The sequence below is a fragment of the Mytilus californianus genome, unplaced genomic scaffold, assembly GCF_021869535.1.
Source record: "Mytilus californianus isolate M0D057914Y unplaced genomic scaffold, xbMytCali1.0.p SCAF_4, whole genome shotgun sequence".
In the NCBI taxonomy this organism is placed as follows: Eukaryota; Metazoa; Mollusca; class Bivalvia; order Mytilida; family Mytilidae; genus Mytilus; species Mytilus californianus.
Genome location: NW_026262690.1, coordinates 7,491,861 through 7,509,302, shown reverse-complemented (window position 1 = coordinate 7,509,302; position 17,442 = coordinate 7,491,861). Strand labels below are relative to the sequence as shown.

The 17,442-nt window shown below is 33.2% G+C and overlaps 1 protein-coding gene across 1 annotated transcript; it reads left to right on the top strand.

Moving 5' to 3' along the window:
- Positions 1 to 1,560: 1,560 nt before the first annotated feature.
- On the top strand, positions 1,561 to 14,208 carry LOC127699085 (solute carrier family 46 member 3-like). Its single transcript, XM_052202822.1, has 6 exons — positions 1,561 to 1,589; positions 3,372 to 3,426; positions 4,432 to 4,534; positions 4,875 to 4,958; positions 12,285 to 12,441; positions 14,038 to 14,208. Exons 1-6 carry the CDS (start codon positions 1,561 to 1,563, stop codon positions 14,132 to 14,134), a joined length of 525 nt encoding a protein of 174 aa, XP_052058782.1. The 3' UTR covers positions 14,135 to 14,208.
- The last annotated feature ends 3,234 nt before the right edge of the window (positions 14,209 to 17,442 follow it).

The window sequence follows — 17,442 nt, the reverse complement described above, 5'->3', positions numbered from 1 at the left end:
GTAAATATAGTCTGAAGTTACTGTAACGGTAAATATAGTCTGCAGTAATTGTTACGGTAAATATAGTCTGACGTTACTGTAACAGTAAATAATTCTTATATGGTTTGCATATTAGGGGATACGTAAATATGATTGGTCGAGAGGGCTTCCGGTAGTGGATCTTGACGTTGTTTATTTTTCGATAGACGACGTTGACCGAACTACTTTTTGTAACCAATGTAAACAAGATGGCGGCGATAATTACACAATCCGGCTCGACGTTAAAAATATTTATGTTCACTTCGCGCTAATCGTTAAATTAAATAATAAACACAAAAACATTCATTTGAATGATAACAGGCTATTTTTGTAGTTTATATTTTTTATAAGATAGCAAATTTCACGGAGTACATATTTTTGCGTTAACCAACACACATATTCATGCACCAGGCCAATTCAATAACACAAATATACAATATACGTGTGACAGAGGCTACGAATGTGGAAAAATCAATTCTTTATCTCCAATTTTAAAGAATTATAAGGATCAAACGCCTTTTTAAAGGAATTTATTGGTGTATAAACTGGACCAAGTCACTCACAAACATATCATAAAAGTTCTTCGGACTTTTATTTGTTTGTGAGTGAATTGGTCGAGTTTATACACCAATAAATTCCTTTAAAAAGGCGTTTAATCCTATAATATAGTTTGCAGTTACTGTAACGGTAAATAAAGTCTGACATTACTGTAACGGTAAATATAGTCTGCAGTTACTGTGACGGTAAATAAAGTCTGCAGTTACTGTAACAGTAAATATAGTCTGCAGTAACTGTAACGTAAATATAGTCTGACGTTAGTATAATGGTAAATATAGTCTGAAGTTACAGTTATTATATCGGTCAATTTTGCTTGCAGTAATTAGACCGTCAAGTTTAACCTGTGTTACCGTAACGGTAAATATAGTCTGTAGTAACTGAAGCCATGGTAGTGGCAAATGTATAGTCTGTAGTAACTGAAGTCATGGTAGTGGCAAATGTATAGTCTGTAGTAACTGTGACGGAAAATTAGTATATTAAGATGAGCTTCGAACTAACAAATGAAGTATTAAATGTGTATTTTTATTATTTATATATATTTATGTATTTAAAACAAAAATGCAGTCAACTTTTACTTGAGACAAGTGCATAAAAAATAACAAAACATATTACTCATTTCTAAATAATAAAAGGCCAGAAAGAGTCTAAACCTTTATACACCATGAACGTTTATTTTTATGCGATAATCTAAATTAAATTTTCAGTTTTCAGTATTAAAGCTGACACCAATTCAAATTACTTTTCAGTCATCTCTTTGTTTAAGATAATGATATTTTAATCAACATTTCGGGTATCAATTTAGATAAGTCAAATGTCAGGAAATAGATCGAAAAGTTATAAATATATAATATACACAGACTCTCCATAATATCGAAGTGTAATACTAATTGCAGAAACTTGTTTTTTGGAGCAGAAAAAGTTCCGAAAGTAGGCCTAGGCATATAGATTTTAAAATTAGTATATACACTTTTTGTTCCGAATACAATGCAGAGTATAGAAAATGAAGATAAAAGGTAAGATCTATTACACTTTATTATATTTAATACTTTAATGAAAAGTACGTTACGCCCATATGGGCCAATGGCTTAAAAACAAACATAAACAAACAAATGAAAAAAGGCTTATAAATTATGCAATTGTCATATTTATATTAAATGTAAACTTCATGCCCTCTTATGCCTGTTTAAACGAAAAGGGGTATCAAAAGCAGTTTCAATCACTTTACTTAACAGTAAGTTGAATGCAGTCTTCACGCTTTACCACAGGCCTACCAGCCCAGGATTGTAAAATTGCTTTCGGGCCTATAAAAATCTTCTATACAGGCCAACAGAATCCCCCTAAAAAATTTAGTGAAATTGATCTTCGGGCCTGTGTATTCAAAAGTTTATCATAAAGACTGTGAATGTGAGTGTGTGTTTGTGTGTTGTTGTTGTTTTTGGGGTTTTTTTTTTACAGAGGAGTCGATTATTGTATATTTAATCTTTTTAAATTATAGTGTTATAAATCGAACTAATATATTTAAGTTTGAAAACCTTTCTCGCTTGAATGGTAGACATAACCTTATGCAATTAGCGATACCGGTTTCAATATATTTGTTCATGTTTTTTTCTGGAGTTTGACCGCTTATTGAGGATAATAGGAATAAAACCAGTAATTCAAAGCCCCTTTGCTTTCTATGTTAAAGTCTGCTTTTTAAATTACATATTAGAGCACACTGGTTCCCGGAAGTTTGGTGGTACAAAAACAGGTACCTCTTATCTGAACAACAGGGAAAATATGTCCTCCTATTTTAATTTTTATTAATAAAAAACTTTCGACAAGGGTTCTACAGTGATTTCAAGTCCTTAAGCTTTCATTTCATACTAAAATTACCCAAATATCTTACTTGTTGACAAAGTTACAGCAATTCGTAGAAACTATCTAAAATTTGTTTAAATTTTATATTTAATACTTTAATTCTACTTTCTAGTAAGTTCTTTAAGACCGGGTCCGAATTAGTGGTTTTAAACCGAAAGATACGCAAAAATGCTATTTTAATCCACCACATGTGTCTGACCCGCCATGTCACTGTGTCCCAAGTCAGGAACCTCGTCGGGTTGCTTTTATCATGTCATTGCGTAATGGGTTTGTTTGAGTCTTTTTTATTTGGAGAACTTTAATACTATTGATGGCAGATCTCTGATAATTTCTATTTAATTCATATATAGATGATGAGGGATGATTTGTTGCCGTCTCATTTACGTATTATGAAGCATACTTTCCTTTTTTTCATATTGAAAACAAAAATATTTTAGATTTGGCTACATTTCAAATAACTTGTCTATCCTTTTTACTCATAATGATAAATAGTCCTGCGATTGCTCTGACATGTAATGGCCTTTTTAGGACTTGCTGGGTTCGTTGATTGCTCTGACGCCTGACATACTTTTTACAAATAGCTGGACCATTGTGCACTTCACAGACTAAATGTCAATTTCATTCAAATTAAGATAATTTTTTAAATGAAAAGTTGAAATAATTCCTGTATTAGTGCTTCATATATATGTTTTTAGTATTAGCAAGATACATGTATAACTATATGCTAGAGTCAAATGTGGTGCTGTTTTATTACTATTTATTTGCATGCTGTATGCCTTTGTTTTATTTGTTATTGCATATGTTTTTATATTCGGCGAAAAGCTCATTAGATCTTATGTTGTAGTATGTTTGTCAATATGCCGAATCAAAATAAATTTTTACTTACTTACTTACTTAATGAACTATTTGTTTATTTATTTATTGGTTTTTATTATCAGGACTCGCATGACATCCAAGGTAGCCTATGATCGATCCGAGGAGGCACCATTATTGGTAAATAAAGAAAACTGTGAAGATATTAAACTTAGATATCCAAGATGGCTGACCTTTTCCATTTTAATTAGCATACCATTCCTACATATGCTGTCGTACATTTTAAGTTTATATGTGGTTGGACAATATACATATGTTTATTTCTTGGAAGAGAAGTATCCCGGCGTCCCACATTCGCTGAGCGGAAGTCTTTCATCGTGTAATGTAAATAAATCCTCAATTGCATACTTCATAGAATCCAGTATACAACAAATTTCAGCCAAATGGGCCATATATACAAATCTTGCTTTCATTATTCCCGGTGTGTTAATAAATATAAATCTTGCTACATATAGTGATGTCCATGGTAGAAAACTATTCTTTATTGTACCTTTAGCTGGGACGATAATAAAGAATATTTTGTGTGCGGTAGGAATGTATTATAAAATGAATGTCAGACTGATGTTAATCTTTTATATGATTGAAGCGTGCACTGGTGCATGGGTTGCAACACTTTCAATGTCATTTTGCTTTGTTGCTGACACAACGACACCTGGAAAAGGTCGTTCTCTCATTATAAGTCTTCTTGATGGTGGAGTTGGATTGGGGGCTATTGGAGCCTCTCTTTTGTCAGGATATTTGATCACATGGACTAATGGATATCATTATCCCCAGTTTATAGCAGTCATTATAGCAATTATTCCATTTCTATGTGTACTGACCATGGTACAAGAAACACTGCCAATATCAAGAAGACGATCAAATGTTTCAATTCTCCAAAACATGCAGAGAGTATTCGACTGTTATAGAAGTAATTTCTCTCCATTCGGAAAGCGATGGGTGTTTGTTGTTCTCATAATTACATTCTCAATGTCGGCACTGACTACTTTAAGCAGGTCGAGTGTGGATAGTTTGTATTTTATCAGCGCTCCTTTCTGTTGGAACTCTATTACAATTGGACTATACACTGGGATAAGAATTATTCTCTGGAACATAGGCGGAGTAATTCTGATAATAATATTACAGGTCTGTACTACAGATGAGGTTATATCTCTTGTTGGATGTATAACCACCACAGCAGCATTAATCATACAAGGAATGGCTAAGACAAATCTGATGATGTATATAGGTATGTTGAAATACTGCTAAATACATAAATAACTGGTTTCACATCATTCAGATAAGGATTTGTTTTAGGCAAACTAGAAATGTAAATCAAAAACGTGCTTAACATTCAAATCAGTACTTTAAAACATTCTCTCTGTTATATAGATTAAATAAGGACGAAAATAGCTCAGAATCTAAATGTAGATTATATAATTGACACTATATATTGTGTTAATATCTTTCTAAAATAAAAAAAATATGGTCATTTGATGTATCTGTCGATACTTTTTTGTATACATAGTTTTATTTCATTTTCTGTATCTCTATATTAGCTTGTACTGAATGAAAACATTGTATTTCAGCTGCTATATCCAGTATAGGATGTATTGTGACAATGCCAATGATCAGAGGGATAATGTCCCGGATGGCACCGCCTGAAAAGCAAGGTATTCTGTAAGAAATCAAGTGGGATTGGTTTCTAATTAGGAATCTATAAGTAATACTTAAAAAGGATAACAAGACTTGTCACAATCATTGGACAGTACCAGCCAACAATATCCGACTCATCCCCAAAAGTTTTGGGATCATAATATCAATGACCTTGAATGAAGCCCGTTGTGAAATACTTCCCGGATTCATAAGGTATCGTTTAGATCATGAGGATAAGGAATTCCCTCCCTAATCATGATAATGATAATATTAGTTACATAGTGTGCTAGTGATCTAATACGATATATATGGGGTCAGTAAATTCCATATATATCGTATTAGGTCACTAGCACACTGTGTAACGAATTTATCTTACCGACTATCTTCACATGTGGTATTTAGACTAGTGGCCTATCAAAGTGATCAAGTCTTCTATATTAAGAACCTACTTCCATTGGTCTATACACAAACAAATGCCAACAATAACAACTTGTTAGCTTTTCTATGTGTTTTATGAATTTTTTTCAATCGTTCATCATCAAATTTTTCGTCTGTTGAAACCTTTCAGATTTTCCCTCAACACCGTGTTGTTTTCACAAAGGGACGTAACACCACTACTAACCGTGTATTGAAATAAACCACGCCTACTAACCCCATATGAAATATACACGATCTCCACGCGGTTGCTTTTAACCAATCATATTCCTAGAAATGTATAGGAGGTAAGATAACACTTAATATATGAATCTGATAAAAGATTAAATACATATAACTAATATAAAAATAAGGAAATGTGGCATGATTGCCAATAAGACAACTCAGAGTTCCAAATGAAGTGGATGTTACTAAACATGTACAAAGAAAAAAGAGTGGATACTTCGGACTATATTTTTTCTCCCTCTTTTTGTCATTGTTATATCAAGAGAAATCCTGTCGGTTTAAGATTGAAGTAGTTATATTTTTTATTGTAAACTGCTTTATAACAAACAAAAAAGATGTGGTATGATTGTCAACTAGGCAGATACCACTACGGAGCCCCGCTAGGGACATGCAAAGAAAATAAATACATTGTGCGCACAAAATAATATATTGTGCGCACAACTTAAATATATTGTGCGCACAAAATAATATAGTGTGCGCACAAAATAATATAGTGTGCGCACAAAATAATATATTGTGCGCACAACTTAAACATATTGTGCGCACAACTTATATGTATTGTGCGCACAAAATAATATATTGTGCGCTCAAATTCATTGAGCTTACACATGGTACGGCGCTTTAATGTCTCCTTTTCAACGTGATATTTTGAAATGGGGTTAGATTACATGGAAATACTCCCACTTTTAGCAAAATATCATCACTGCATTGTTTCTTACCGACACCTGAAACGAATACTGAAGAAGCTACGTTTATTTCGTCGAAAACACAACACGCCACTTGAAGATGTCGTTGCTTTCATCGAAGACAACATTAAGGGATCTGGAAGGCTTCATCGTTATCGCTGGATGTTTATGAAATGTAGACAAGCAGGTTTAACTATACAAAAAGAGGATGTGCGAATTTTGATGCAAATTATAAAGGAGTTGAAATGCGACGAAAAGGTCGATTATATAGGAAAGAATATTGTTCGAAAGGGCCAAACTTCATATGGCATTTGGATTCCTAAGATAAACTTAAACCTTTTGGAATATGCATAAATGGGTGCATATATGGCTTTTCTCGACTGATAATATGGTTGGAGGCAGGGCAGACTAGTAGTGACCCTCGGGTTATTTCAGGGTATTTTGTTAAAGCTATTCTTCAGAAGTAAGAATCTATGGTGATAAGAGGAGATCTTGGTACCGAAAATAGTAAGGTCGCTGAAATGCAGTTTCTTTTAACGACGCAATGATAATGATACGTATGCTCGAAATAACAGTGCGTTTGTTTACGACACAAGCCAATATAACAAAAGAATTGAATCGTGGTGGGGAATTTATAGAAAAGAAAACTCACAGTTTTGAATGACATTTTTTAAAAATATTAAAGAGGATTGCTTATTTTCAGGAGATCCTCTTCATAAAAACTTGATAAGATTCTGTTTCCTGAGACTGATTCATGTATTTATTTTCAATCAAAATTATCCTTCCCCTTTCCCTTTTTTAACAACTCATTTTTTTTGCTAATATAATCATATAGACCAAGCGAAACAAAAGGAAAACAGTTTAAGTCCACTGTTAATGTAGTTGTGGATAAACAAAAAGAAGAGTCATGATATTGTACCCATTAATGGGCATATACCCAATTTTGTAAAACTAAGAGTGCCCTCTAAACTTCTGTCTGCCCGCCGGTCCAATTTTCAAGGCTTAAAATTGTAAGTCCGTTAATCTTTTTATATATGCAATCTTTTAAGGCTAGCCATTTGTTTTAAACTCGAATATTTGTTTGTTAAGCTTTTATTATACACTAGAATAAAAACCTTTTTGAATAACAAATTAAATGGCATAACGAGGCAGTACTCCGACATAAAATTCATTTATAGTGATGAAATTAATTGTTTTCATTTAAAAAACTGTAAAGAAATGTATATAGCATATACTTATGTTTATGTACGTCAAGCAGACAGCAACTCGGAACATACGAAACACGTGACTATGTTCGTAGCCCTGACATCGATGAAGTCGAAATTTGTTTAGAGCAATCTACGTATTGTAGTCTACCATGCGATGAAGACATTTACGATCTCGCAAACTTATACATGGAAGAAATAGAACTTGGTTTACCAACAGATGCGCTTGAAGCTGAAACTTTGTATCGGTTTTTATTGGAACAGTTTGAAACAGACTTGGCATTAGAGTGAGGTCACTATCGAACTTATATAGACTTTGACAGCTCAAAAGCTAACCAAACCTTTTAAACAGACTTATTCAGAAGGGATATAGTTACGATACTGTTGTCAGGTCATTAAAGATGGCATATGTTGGTATTAATATTGCTTCACTCATAGGGTCTTTGCATCGGAAATAAACACATTTATTCTAAAATCAGTTGTTGGCATGATACGGGTTATGTTCTTCTCAAATATTTTATGATGGTATGACACTACACCCCTAACGGGAGGGATTGTGCTTGATTTTCATATGATAAAGACATAATCTTTCAATCATTTTAATTGAGGTCTGGAGCTGGCATGTCAGTAACTGCTAGTAGTCCTTTGTTAATTTATGTATCATTGTCATTTTGCTTAGTTTCTTTTGTTACCTATTCTGACATCGGACTCGGACTTCTTTTAAACCTAGTTTTACTGTGCGTATTGCTGTGTGTTTATTTATTCTAGATTGGCTAGAGGTATAGGGGGAGGGTTGAGATCTCATAAAACATGTTTAGCACCGCCGCATTTCCCAAGTCAGGAGCCTCTGGCCTTTGTTAGTCTTGTATGTTTTTGAATTTTAGTTCATTTATATGTTTCGGAGTTTAGTGTGACGTCTATTTTCACCGAACTAGTACACATTTTTGTTTAGGGGCCAGCTGAAGCCCGCCTCCGAATGCGGGATTTTCTCGCTGTGTTGAAGACCCATTGGTGGCCTTGGGCTGTTTTCTGCTCTTTGGTCGGGTTGTTATCTCTTTGACACATTCCCCATATCCATTATCAATTTTATTTGATAATATGGTTTTACTTATTCTCTTGTGACAATTTTAAAACTACTATTAGTGCTTATGCATTATACTTTATGTCTGCAAATCAAAAGATTTGGATTATGTTGATTGACACAAGAATGACATGCTGCTCAATTCACGACTTTGATTTTGTTATTTCCCGTCGACGATATAATATATAAGACCATATAAGATGGTCATTATATTTAAAAGTCTTTTTGTCCGTCCATCCGTCCGTCTCTTTTTAGGATAAATGTTTTAGTAGTTTATGATGAAGTTGTAGTGTCATCAACTTAAATAAATTCTGTGATTTCTCTGAAGATATCATTGTAAAAGTGTAAAAAAAAGTAAGTCAAATCGACTTAAAACTAAGTACACGTACAAGTTCTTTATTAAAAGATTACTATGTTTGATCATGTTTAAGTACGGTTTTGACCTAAAATTCACTGTTCATTATTGAAATGTGACGGTGTGATCAGTCTAAGAAAAGAGAGGCGAAAGATACCTAAGGGACATTCAAACTCATAAGTCGAAAATAAACTGACAACGCCATGGCTAAAAAAGAAAAAGCCCAACAGACAAACAATAGTACACAAAACACAACATAGAAAACTAAAGACTAAGCAACACGAACCCCACCAAAAACTGGGGGTGATCTCAGGGTAAGCAGATCCTGCTCCACATGAGGCACCCGTCATGTTGCTCATGTTAGTACAAACCCGGTATTAAGTCTAATTCGGTAGGTCACATTCATAAGAAGTTCACCATCAAATAAAGGTAAAACTGAGTACATATACAAATCCGACGATGTAATATTAGTGCCAATGAGACAACTCTCCATCCAAGTCACAATGTATTAAAAGTTAACAATTAAAGGTTGCAGTACGGCCTTCATCACGGAGCGTTGGCTCACAAAAAACAGCAAACTACAAAGGGCCCCAAAATGACTATTGTAAAACAATTTAAGCGGGAAAACCAACGGTCTTAATTATAAACAAAACTAGAAACACCTATGAACCACACCAACAAACGACAATCACTGAACAACAGGCAATTGACTTAGAACAGTATGCTTATTATGATGTAAACTGTTTAAGAGTTGTGTAAAAATGTTTCAGGTCAAGTTTTAGTTCTGATTAATAGAAGAGAGATGTCAATAGGTCACAAGAATATATTTTTGATTGATTTCATGATAAAATTTTACAGAATGTTGTCCGTATACATTATGAAACTGAAATGGTAAAAAGTAATTTAGGAATAGTCAATGAAAATGTATACCTCAGTGGAATATTTTGAAAAAACAAACGAAACAACTATGATTCATTTTTTTCCAAATATGGTCCGTTTTGGTGCATTATTTATTCAAATACTTATGGCGCGATTGATCGAGATCGGTGCGATTGTCAATGACAAAACTACATATCCATCATAGCTCATACAAAGAAACAATCAACGAAAACAAATTTGACAGACGGGTATCGATGCAAGCCTTGAATTACGGACTCCTGACTTGAAACAGGCAAACATAAAATGTCATAGTTTAAACATGTTTATGAACGAGCAATCATCCACAAAACTGTGATAAAGCTGAAACAGCACAAAAAAAGAATAACTTGTAAAAATAGTTGAAAATGAATTTATTAAATGAAGAAAAGGCACAAAACTTATAATTAAAAAAAAACAAAGTATCGCTGTTCGAGTACTGGAAGCTAGTTTAAATTCAATTGCAAAAAATGGGAAGCATGTTCCCTGGTTTAGGATATTATCAATCAATACATATCCAATTGACTTCTCATATATATAAGTCTGCATAGACATACTGAAAAACAAGAGTGGACACACTGAAATGTCTCGCCTGTTCTTGTGTTCATAATTGAATTTATGTTGAAAGTAAAAAAAGGAAGTGTATACCCCAAGCATTACATAAAATTAACATTATGTTAAATTAACATTAACCAATAGCTAAAAGTATCCCAGAAACAAACCTTATACGACATACGCGCCTTATAATTAGTTTATACATACAATACAGTTCTACTATACCATTACTATCGTATCTGAAAAACAAACCAAATCTGAGATATTTAACATTGACCAATAAACCATGAAAATAAGGTCAATGTCAGATGATACCGACCAGACAAATATATGTACCTTACAATCATTCCATAAACCAAATATAGTTCACTTATTCCTTATAATATCTGAAAAACAGACCAAACAAGAATCAAATAACATGGACAAATGAACTATGAAAATAAGATCAAGGTCAGATGATTACTGCCAGACAAACAAGTACACCTTACAAACATTCAATACACCAAATATATTTAACTAAATGCTTATAGTATCCGAGAAATATAACCAAAACACAAAAAGTTAACTTTGCCGGACCACTGAACCATGAAAATGAGGTCAAGGTCAGATGACACCTGCCAGTTGGACATGTACACCTTAAAATAATTCCTTACAACCAAATATAGAAGACCTATTGCATATAGTATCCGAGATGTCGACTTAACCACGAAAACTTAACCTTGTTCAATGATCCATGAAATGAGGTCAAGGTCCAGTGAAAACTGTTTGACAGGCTAACATGAGGACCTTGCTAGGTATGCACATACCAAATATAGTTATCCAATATACTATGTTGTGCGCACAAAATATTTAAATTGTGCGCACAATATATGTTTAAATTGTGCGCACAATATATCTAAACTGTGCGCACAATATATTATTGTGTGTGCATAATATATTAGTTTGTGCGCACAATATATTTAAATTGTGCGCACAATATATTATTTTGTGCGCACAATATATTTTTTTTCCTTTGCATGTCCCTAGCGGGGCTCCGTAGATACCAAATGTCGTAGATTTAAAAAAATATAGGTCACCTTATGACCTTCAAAAATGTTCAAAACCTATTCCAGACAGCTATAAGTAAAGAGGTTTTGAAATAACAAATTGTAAACAATTCAAACAAGAAAACGAACGGCCTGATGTTACACAAACTGATTTATGAGCTTATTCTAGATTTCAACCGATTTTCACCTCAGTAAAACAGACTGAAATTTATTTTTTTTTCGCGAATCACATTTATGAATCACAACTTTATCAAGATTCTAACGTCAAAATGTCTAGGAAACAGAAATTTTGATTATGGGTCATAACCCAAGCTCAGCGAAAATTTATCTTAATGTTGTTTTGAAAAAAATTCCTCAAATATAATGTCTTTGGTTGTTATGGTAAAAAAAAGTCGACGTAACAGTTTCTAACAAAAAGTAACTAATTGAAAATTGTTCCTTCAATGCAATAACATCACTTAACAATAGTATATAATGATAATAACTCTGCGAGTCACGAAAAGGGAAAATAATATTTACAGCAGATGGAATACCAAAATATAACTAATTCGAAGTCCACAATGACCTGATGCTGTTTCATTGGTTTATACCCTAAATCTAACTTGAGAACATGGGTATTTGGTTACAAAGACAATCGTGGAGATTTAATCATATACAATACACATTCGGAAAGACATGTCTAGAAAATACTATGTCAAAATAAAGCCTAATAAATAAAACGTAGCCTAATGATATCAACATGGATCAGAATCATAAAAACAATATATTTAGTCATTTTCAAATTTAAAAACTTACTTAAATATGCATTAATTGATTAATAATTATTGCAATAAATTTCAGGATCTATTTTTGCTGGAGTGGCTGCTGTAGAATCGTTTTCTAGTTTATTTGGTACAGTGGTTATCGGTATAATATACGATTCCACAGTAACTATATATAGAGGACTTACATTCTTGATATGGGCTGGAATTGGAGGTGTTGGCATCATTCTGTCATTGTAAGTATAAAACCACCTTAAGTAATTGTAGCCCTTTCGTGTTATCCGCTTTTCATTTTTTTTTTTTTTAAATTAGATCATTTGTAATTTAGTAAAAAATAGGCTTTTTCCTATTGCCGATCATACAAAATATCCTACTTATAAATCATTGCCGATCATACAAAATATCCTACTTATAAATCAAATAAAATGCCAGATAAACCTAAACGAGACAGCAACACAACGATAAACAATCACCAAAATAGACATACCCAGAAATTATTAAATAGCGCTCATTTTGAACAACCGTCAAAATCATATAACGAGTTCTAAATTGTCCTGCACAAATTCATGCGTTTTTATGATGCCTTTAGCCAGAAATCGTTTGATGTGTAATGACTAATAAATAAGCCTGTGAGAACATGATTATTTATTAGGTTGTAATTTGAACAGGCTTTCAGTAACTGCGAGAATTTTATATCGGTGCGTTATTGTTTTTATGTTAGTTGTGCTTCGTGACAATCTTTTCAGTTGAGCCTTTTGCAACTGATTTTTAAACTTTGTTCTTATGTTTTTATGTTACATCACTGCCTCGTCATTTAGCGCTCATAAACATGTTTAACCCCGCAATATTCTTTATATGCCTGTCCTACTCAGGAGCCTGTAATTCATTGGTTGTCGTTGGTTCATGTCTGTCATATTTGTTTTCGTTAAGTGTATTGTTATAAATTAGGCCGTTGATTTTCTCGTTTGAACTGTTTCAGACTTTTCATGTCTGGGCCTTTTATGGCTGACTATACGGTATGGTTTTTTTCATTGTTGAAGGCCGTAGGGTGACCTATAATTGTTTATATCCACGTCATTGCAATCATACTTTATACTGAGTAGAAAAAGATGAGTTTTTTTTCTAAAGACAGCGACAGCAAATCCTTAAAAGGCCGCCAGACGTCAGAGTAATCTCGGACTACTCTTTCGTGTGGAGAGTTTACATCTCCCAGTTGATACGATATTCGACCTCGTGTTTCCTATCATGATTCATGGTTGCTGCTTACAAAGGAACTGAAAAGGTATTGAAGCAATCGGAAGCCATCATGATTTGCTTGACTTTTATTGAATATCTAGCTGTCTCACAGACGACCACGGATGTTCCACTTGTCGTCACACAATTCGTCCTCTTTTCTTCGATTCTGACATCACAGAGTTAATTTTATCATTATAATTTGTATTTACTTTTAAGCAGAATTGGCTTAACCTTCCGAACATTATGAGATCACGCCAGCTCGTCGTTTGGTTCATGTTGCTAGTTTTTAGTTTTTGTGTAGTGTTTTGTACAATGTTTTCTTTTCGTCGTTTTTTTGTTTTATTTTTGCCATGGTTTCTCTTCGAACTTCGATTGTATCTTTGCTATCGTACACCTCCCTTTTACGACTTCATCAAGCAATGTTGATAAAAAAAAAAGGATTTTCAGTTTAGGCCTTTTGATTTTCATGCTCTCACAGTTGTCTTTTTTTTCTTCTTTTTTTAGGGAGGCCCGGCGGCTTCAAGATTATAGTCGAAACTACCTTTTATGTTAACCATAATTGTAAACTGTTTGTTATGTGTTTCTTTTTTAAATAGAATATTGGTTATGGAAAACAGGAAGCGACCAACAGTTATACATACCAGTCAGTCAAATATTGTGATAAAAGTCGATTCATCAGTTACAGGAGAATAAATATAAATATTATGGGGCCTTCTCTGAATTCATGTCAACTGCCTGGCTTAAAATTAAATTTTCATTTCGACGTCCTCAGCTGTTGACTATTTTGTTGTAACCGATATGAATAAAGAAAATATGATTGCAATTTGTTTCTGTCAAAAATACATCGTTAAGCATTGTTGAAATTCCAATGTACTTTACAATGAAAAATGATGATCTGTAATGTATAAGGTTATTGCTCTCTCAGACAAAATTGATTTTTGAAAATTCCCCTCAGAAACAGCCTGACTACGGGCCTGTGATTCTTGATGGTTATGGTTGTAATGTCCAGGCCCTTTATTGTTTGATGCCGACATTCGTTTTTGGCTTTCTAATCATATTGTCTCCATCCCACTTGATAAAGATTATGCACTGACGGGATTCCTTGTGCTTGAGACAGATATAAATATGTGACGGGCTTCACTAACTCGTTTTGTTTAGATTCCAACCTTGTTCCTCTTAATCTGGTTCAAAGAAATAAGTAAGTAAGTAAGTAAGTAAGTAAATTTTATCAAGAGTCGGCACATAAATCAACAATGAAACATGATCTTATATGAGTTACCCAAAGAGTGGTGGCTAGATTTTGTATTATCATCGTGTAGAACGTCAAATGATTCGTGTTGGCTAGATTTTGTATTATCATCGTGTAGAACGTCAAATGATTCGTGTTGGCTAGATTTTGTATTATCATCGTGTAGAACGTCAAATGATTCGTGTTGACTAGATTATGTATTATCAGTGCGTAGAACGTCAAATGATTCGTGTTGACTAGATTTTGTTTTATCATCGTGTAAAACGTCAAATGATTCGTGTTGGCTAGATTTTGTATTATCATCGTGTAAAACGTTAAATGGTTCGTGTTGGCTAGATTATCTATTATCATTGTGTAGAACTTTGTGTCGTCGTAGCTCGTTGTATATACAAGTGTAGAAGTTTCTTTTTAAAGAATTGTTTGTGCCGAATCCCAATGGCCATATTTCACAGAAAGTACCGACCAATTATCAATCTCCGTCAATCAAATGTATACGCCCCTAGTGCTCTGTTTGCTCAATCACTTCTTAGTTTTTATGGAAACTTATTCTTATTCCAGGATTTTCAAAAGGGGTGCATTGGCCGAAAATGTAAAATTAAGCGCCGAGCGGAGGAAGTCGAAAAAGTGTTTGGATAATGTTATGCTTACGTGCGAGGTGAGGCACGAAAGTCACGCGAGGTGTTCCAATTGATAATTTTGTGTGATATGAGTTCAGGTGACTAAGGTATAAATCTATTGAATCATAACTATTCACTAGTAATGTGCATATACATCTCAGTGTGCATTTTTGAAATTTCAGTGTGCATTTTTAAATCTCAGTGTGTATTGTTGAAATTTCAGTGTGTAATTTCAATTCTCATTGTGTGCTTTTCATTTTTTGAAATCTCAGTGTGTCATTTTCTTTTCTTTTTAATCTCAGTGTGTCTTTTTGAGATCTCAGTGTGTAAATTTTTCGAAAAAAAGCTTTGACGAGAACGGCTTGCCATACGATTCAGTATATTTTATAGAAATAAACAAGTGTGGACACAGATCAGTGTGGATAGTATGATTGGATGTTTGACAGTGTTTTATATGACAAAAGGAGTTCTATGTTTTATGTTTTCTATGTATTAATTGTGTTGCACAATGACAACCAACATGAGCATTAGGGGTGTTGTTTATGTTCAACATGGACATGGAAGAGATACTAATTGCATTAATTACCAAATGATTATGATAGAATATATATGTTCCACATCTTTGATTTTGGATACATTTTGTAGCTAGGAGAGGAACACATAATAGGTTCATTTTTTTCTTAATGTGATTTTTTTATATGGGAGATGGTATCTGAGAACATGTATTTGCTTACTATTTGTATGGTTCTATTTATATTACTTTGTGGGGGATTGTCAGTATCATAAGTAAAAGATTTCGGTTAAATGTGGAAATTGTTTCTCAGTTTAGAAGACATTTAATGTTTTTTAGTAATGACAATGCCTGACATGATGATTGGGGCTAGATGAGCTAGAAAGTGAATTTCTGTTTTATTTTTTATTAAATCTTTGAAAATATCTCCTCCAAAGCTGGTCAAAGCAAAACAAAGTTTTGACCAGTATGAAAATGATATCAACAAAAGAACCTTTGTGAGCATGCTTCAAAGACTCATAACTAACTACAGAAGTCATATGATAAAATGTCTAGTGGATATTGTGAACATCTACTTAATATGTCTAAATATCTAAAAAGTTTTAGTATTCAATATGAAAAAGCTATTGCAAAAGTATTCTCTTTTCAGTTTTTTTTTGTTATATGGATACAAATATAAGTGATACCAATACAGTAAGGCAGTTTTGTTATGGTATGAATGTGTAGTAATTAGCATTTACTGTTAATTCACACAAATTAAGAAATAAACAAATGAATGATAAATGTTGAAGGTGTACAATGAAATATATTTTAGAAATCAATTAGGCCAGATAGGCCTTATAAATTTTGGTCTTTTTCTTAACATACTGAATGACCATTTACACTCAGGACTGAGTCGCCAGTAGGCAGTACAGATGTAAAAAAATGTGAATAGTGTCCACATGTGAAAACAGAAGATGCCCCCGCTTGCATATCATATACATGTAGTTATAAAGGGACATAACTGAAGAACGGTAAAAGTGACGCTACCCAAATTTGAACTTGATCTGAGTTTTGTGGTAATAAGCTTTGTGTGTAAGTCTCATAACATTTGGTTGAGGCTAACTTAAGTAGAGAACAGAAACTCAAAATTCAGCAATTTTTCTATTTGTAAACACGCATATCTCTAGAACGGTTGTGTATAAGTTTTATAACATTTGGTTGAAACAAACTAAAGTTAGAGAACGGAAACGAAAAATTCAGCAATTTGTATGTTTATAAAGGGACATAACTCAAGAATGGTAACAGTGTCGCCACCAAATTTCGTATTTAATCTGTATTATGTAGTAATAAGCATTGTGTATAAGTTTCATAACATTTGGTTGTGGCAAACTAAAGTTAGAAAACGGAAACAAAAAAATTGTACTTGATCTTAGTTTTGTGGTAATGAATATTGTGTATAGGTTTCATAATGTTTGGTTGGAGCAAACTTAAGTTACAGAATGGAAACTAAAAATTTAGCAATCTTTCGATTTATAAAGGGGCATAACTCAATAATGGTTAAAGTGACCCTACCCAAATTCAACTTGATCTGTATTTTATCAGTGGAAGTCAAAATTAAACATTGCATTGTATAAAGCATTGA

What these genes read in the sequence shown, in the direction of transcription:
- LOC127699085 (XM_052202822.1), top strand. Translation starts at nt 1,561, where the DNA reads ATGCAGAGTATAGAAAATGAAGATAAAAG. An exon ending in CCGAGGAGGCACCATTATTG is followed by an intron (nt 3,427 to 4,431) that starts GTAAATAAAGAA and finishes ATAATATTACAG; the next exon opens with GTCTGTACTACAGATGAGGT. An exon ending in GTTGGCATCATTCTGTCATT is followed by an intron (nt 12,442 to 14,037) that starts GTAAGTATAAAA and finishes TTTTTTAAATAG; the next exon opens with AATATTGGTTATGGAAAACA.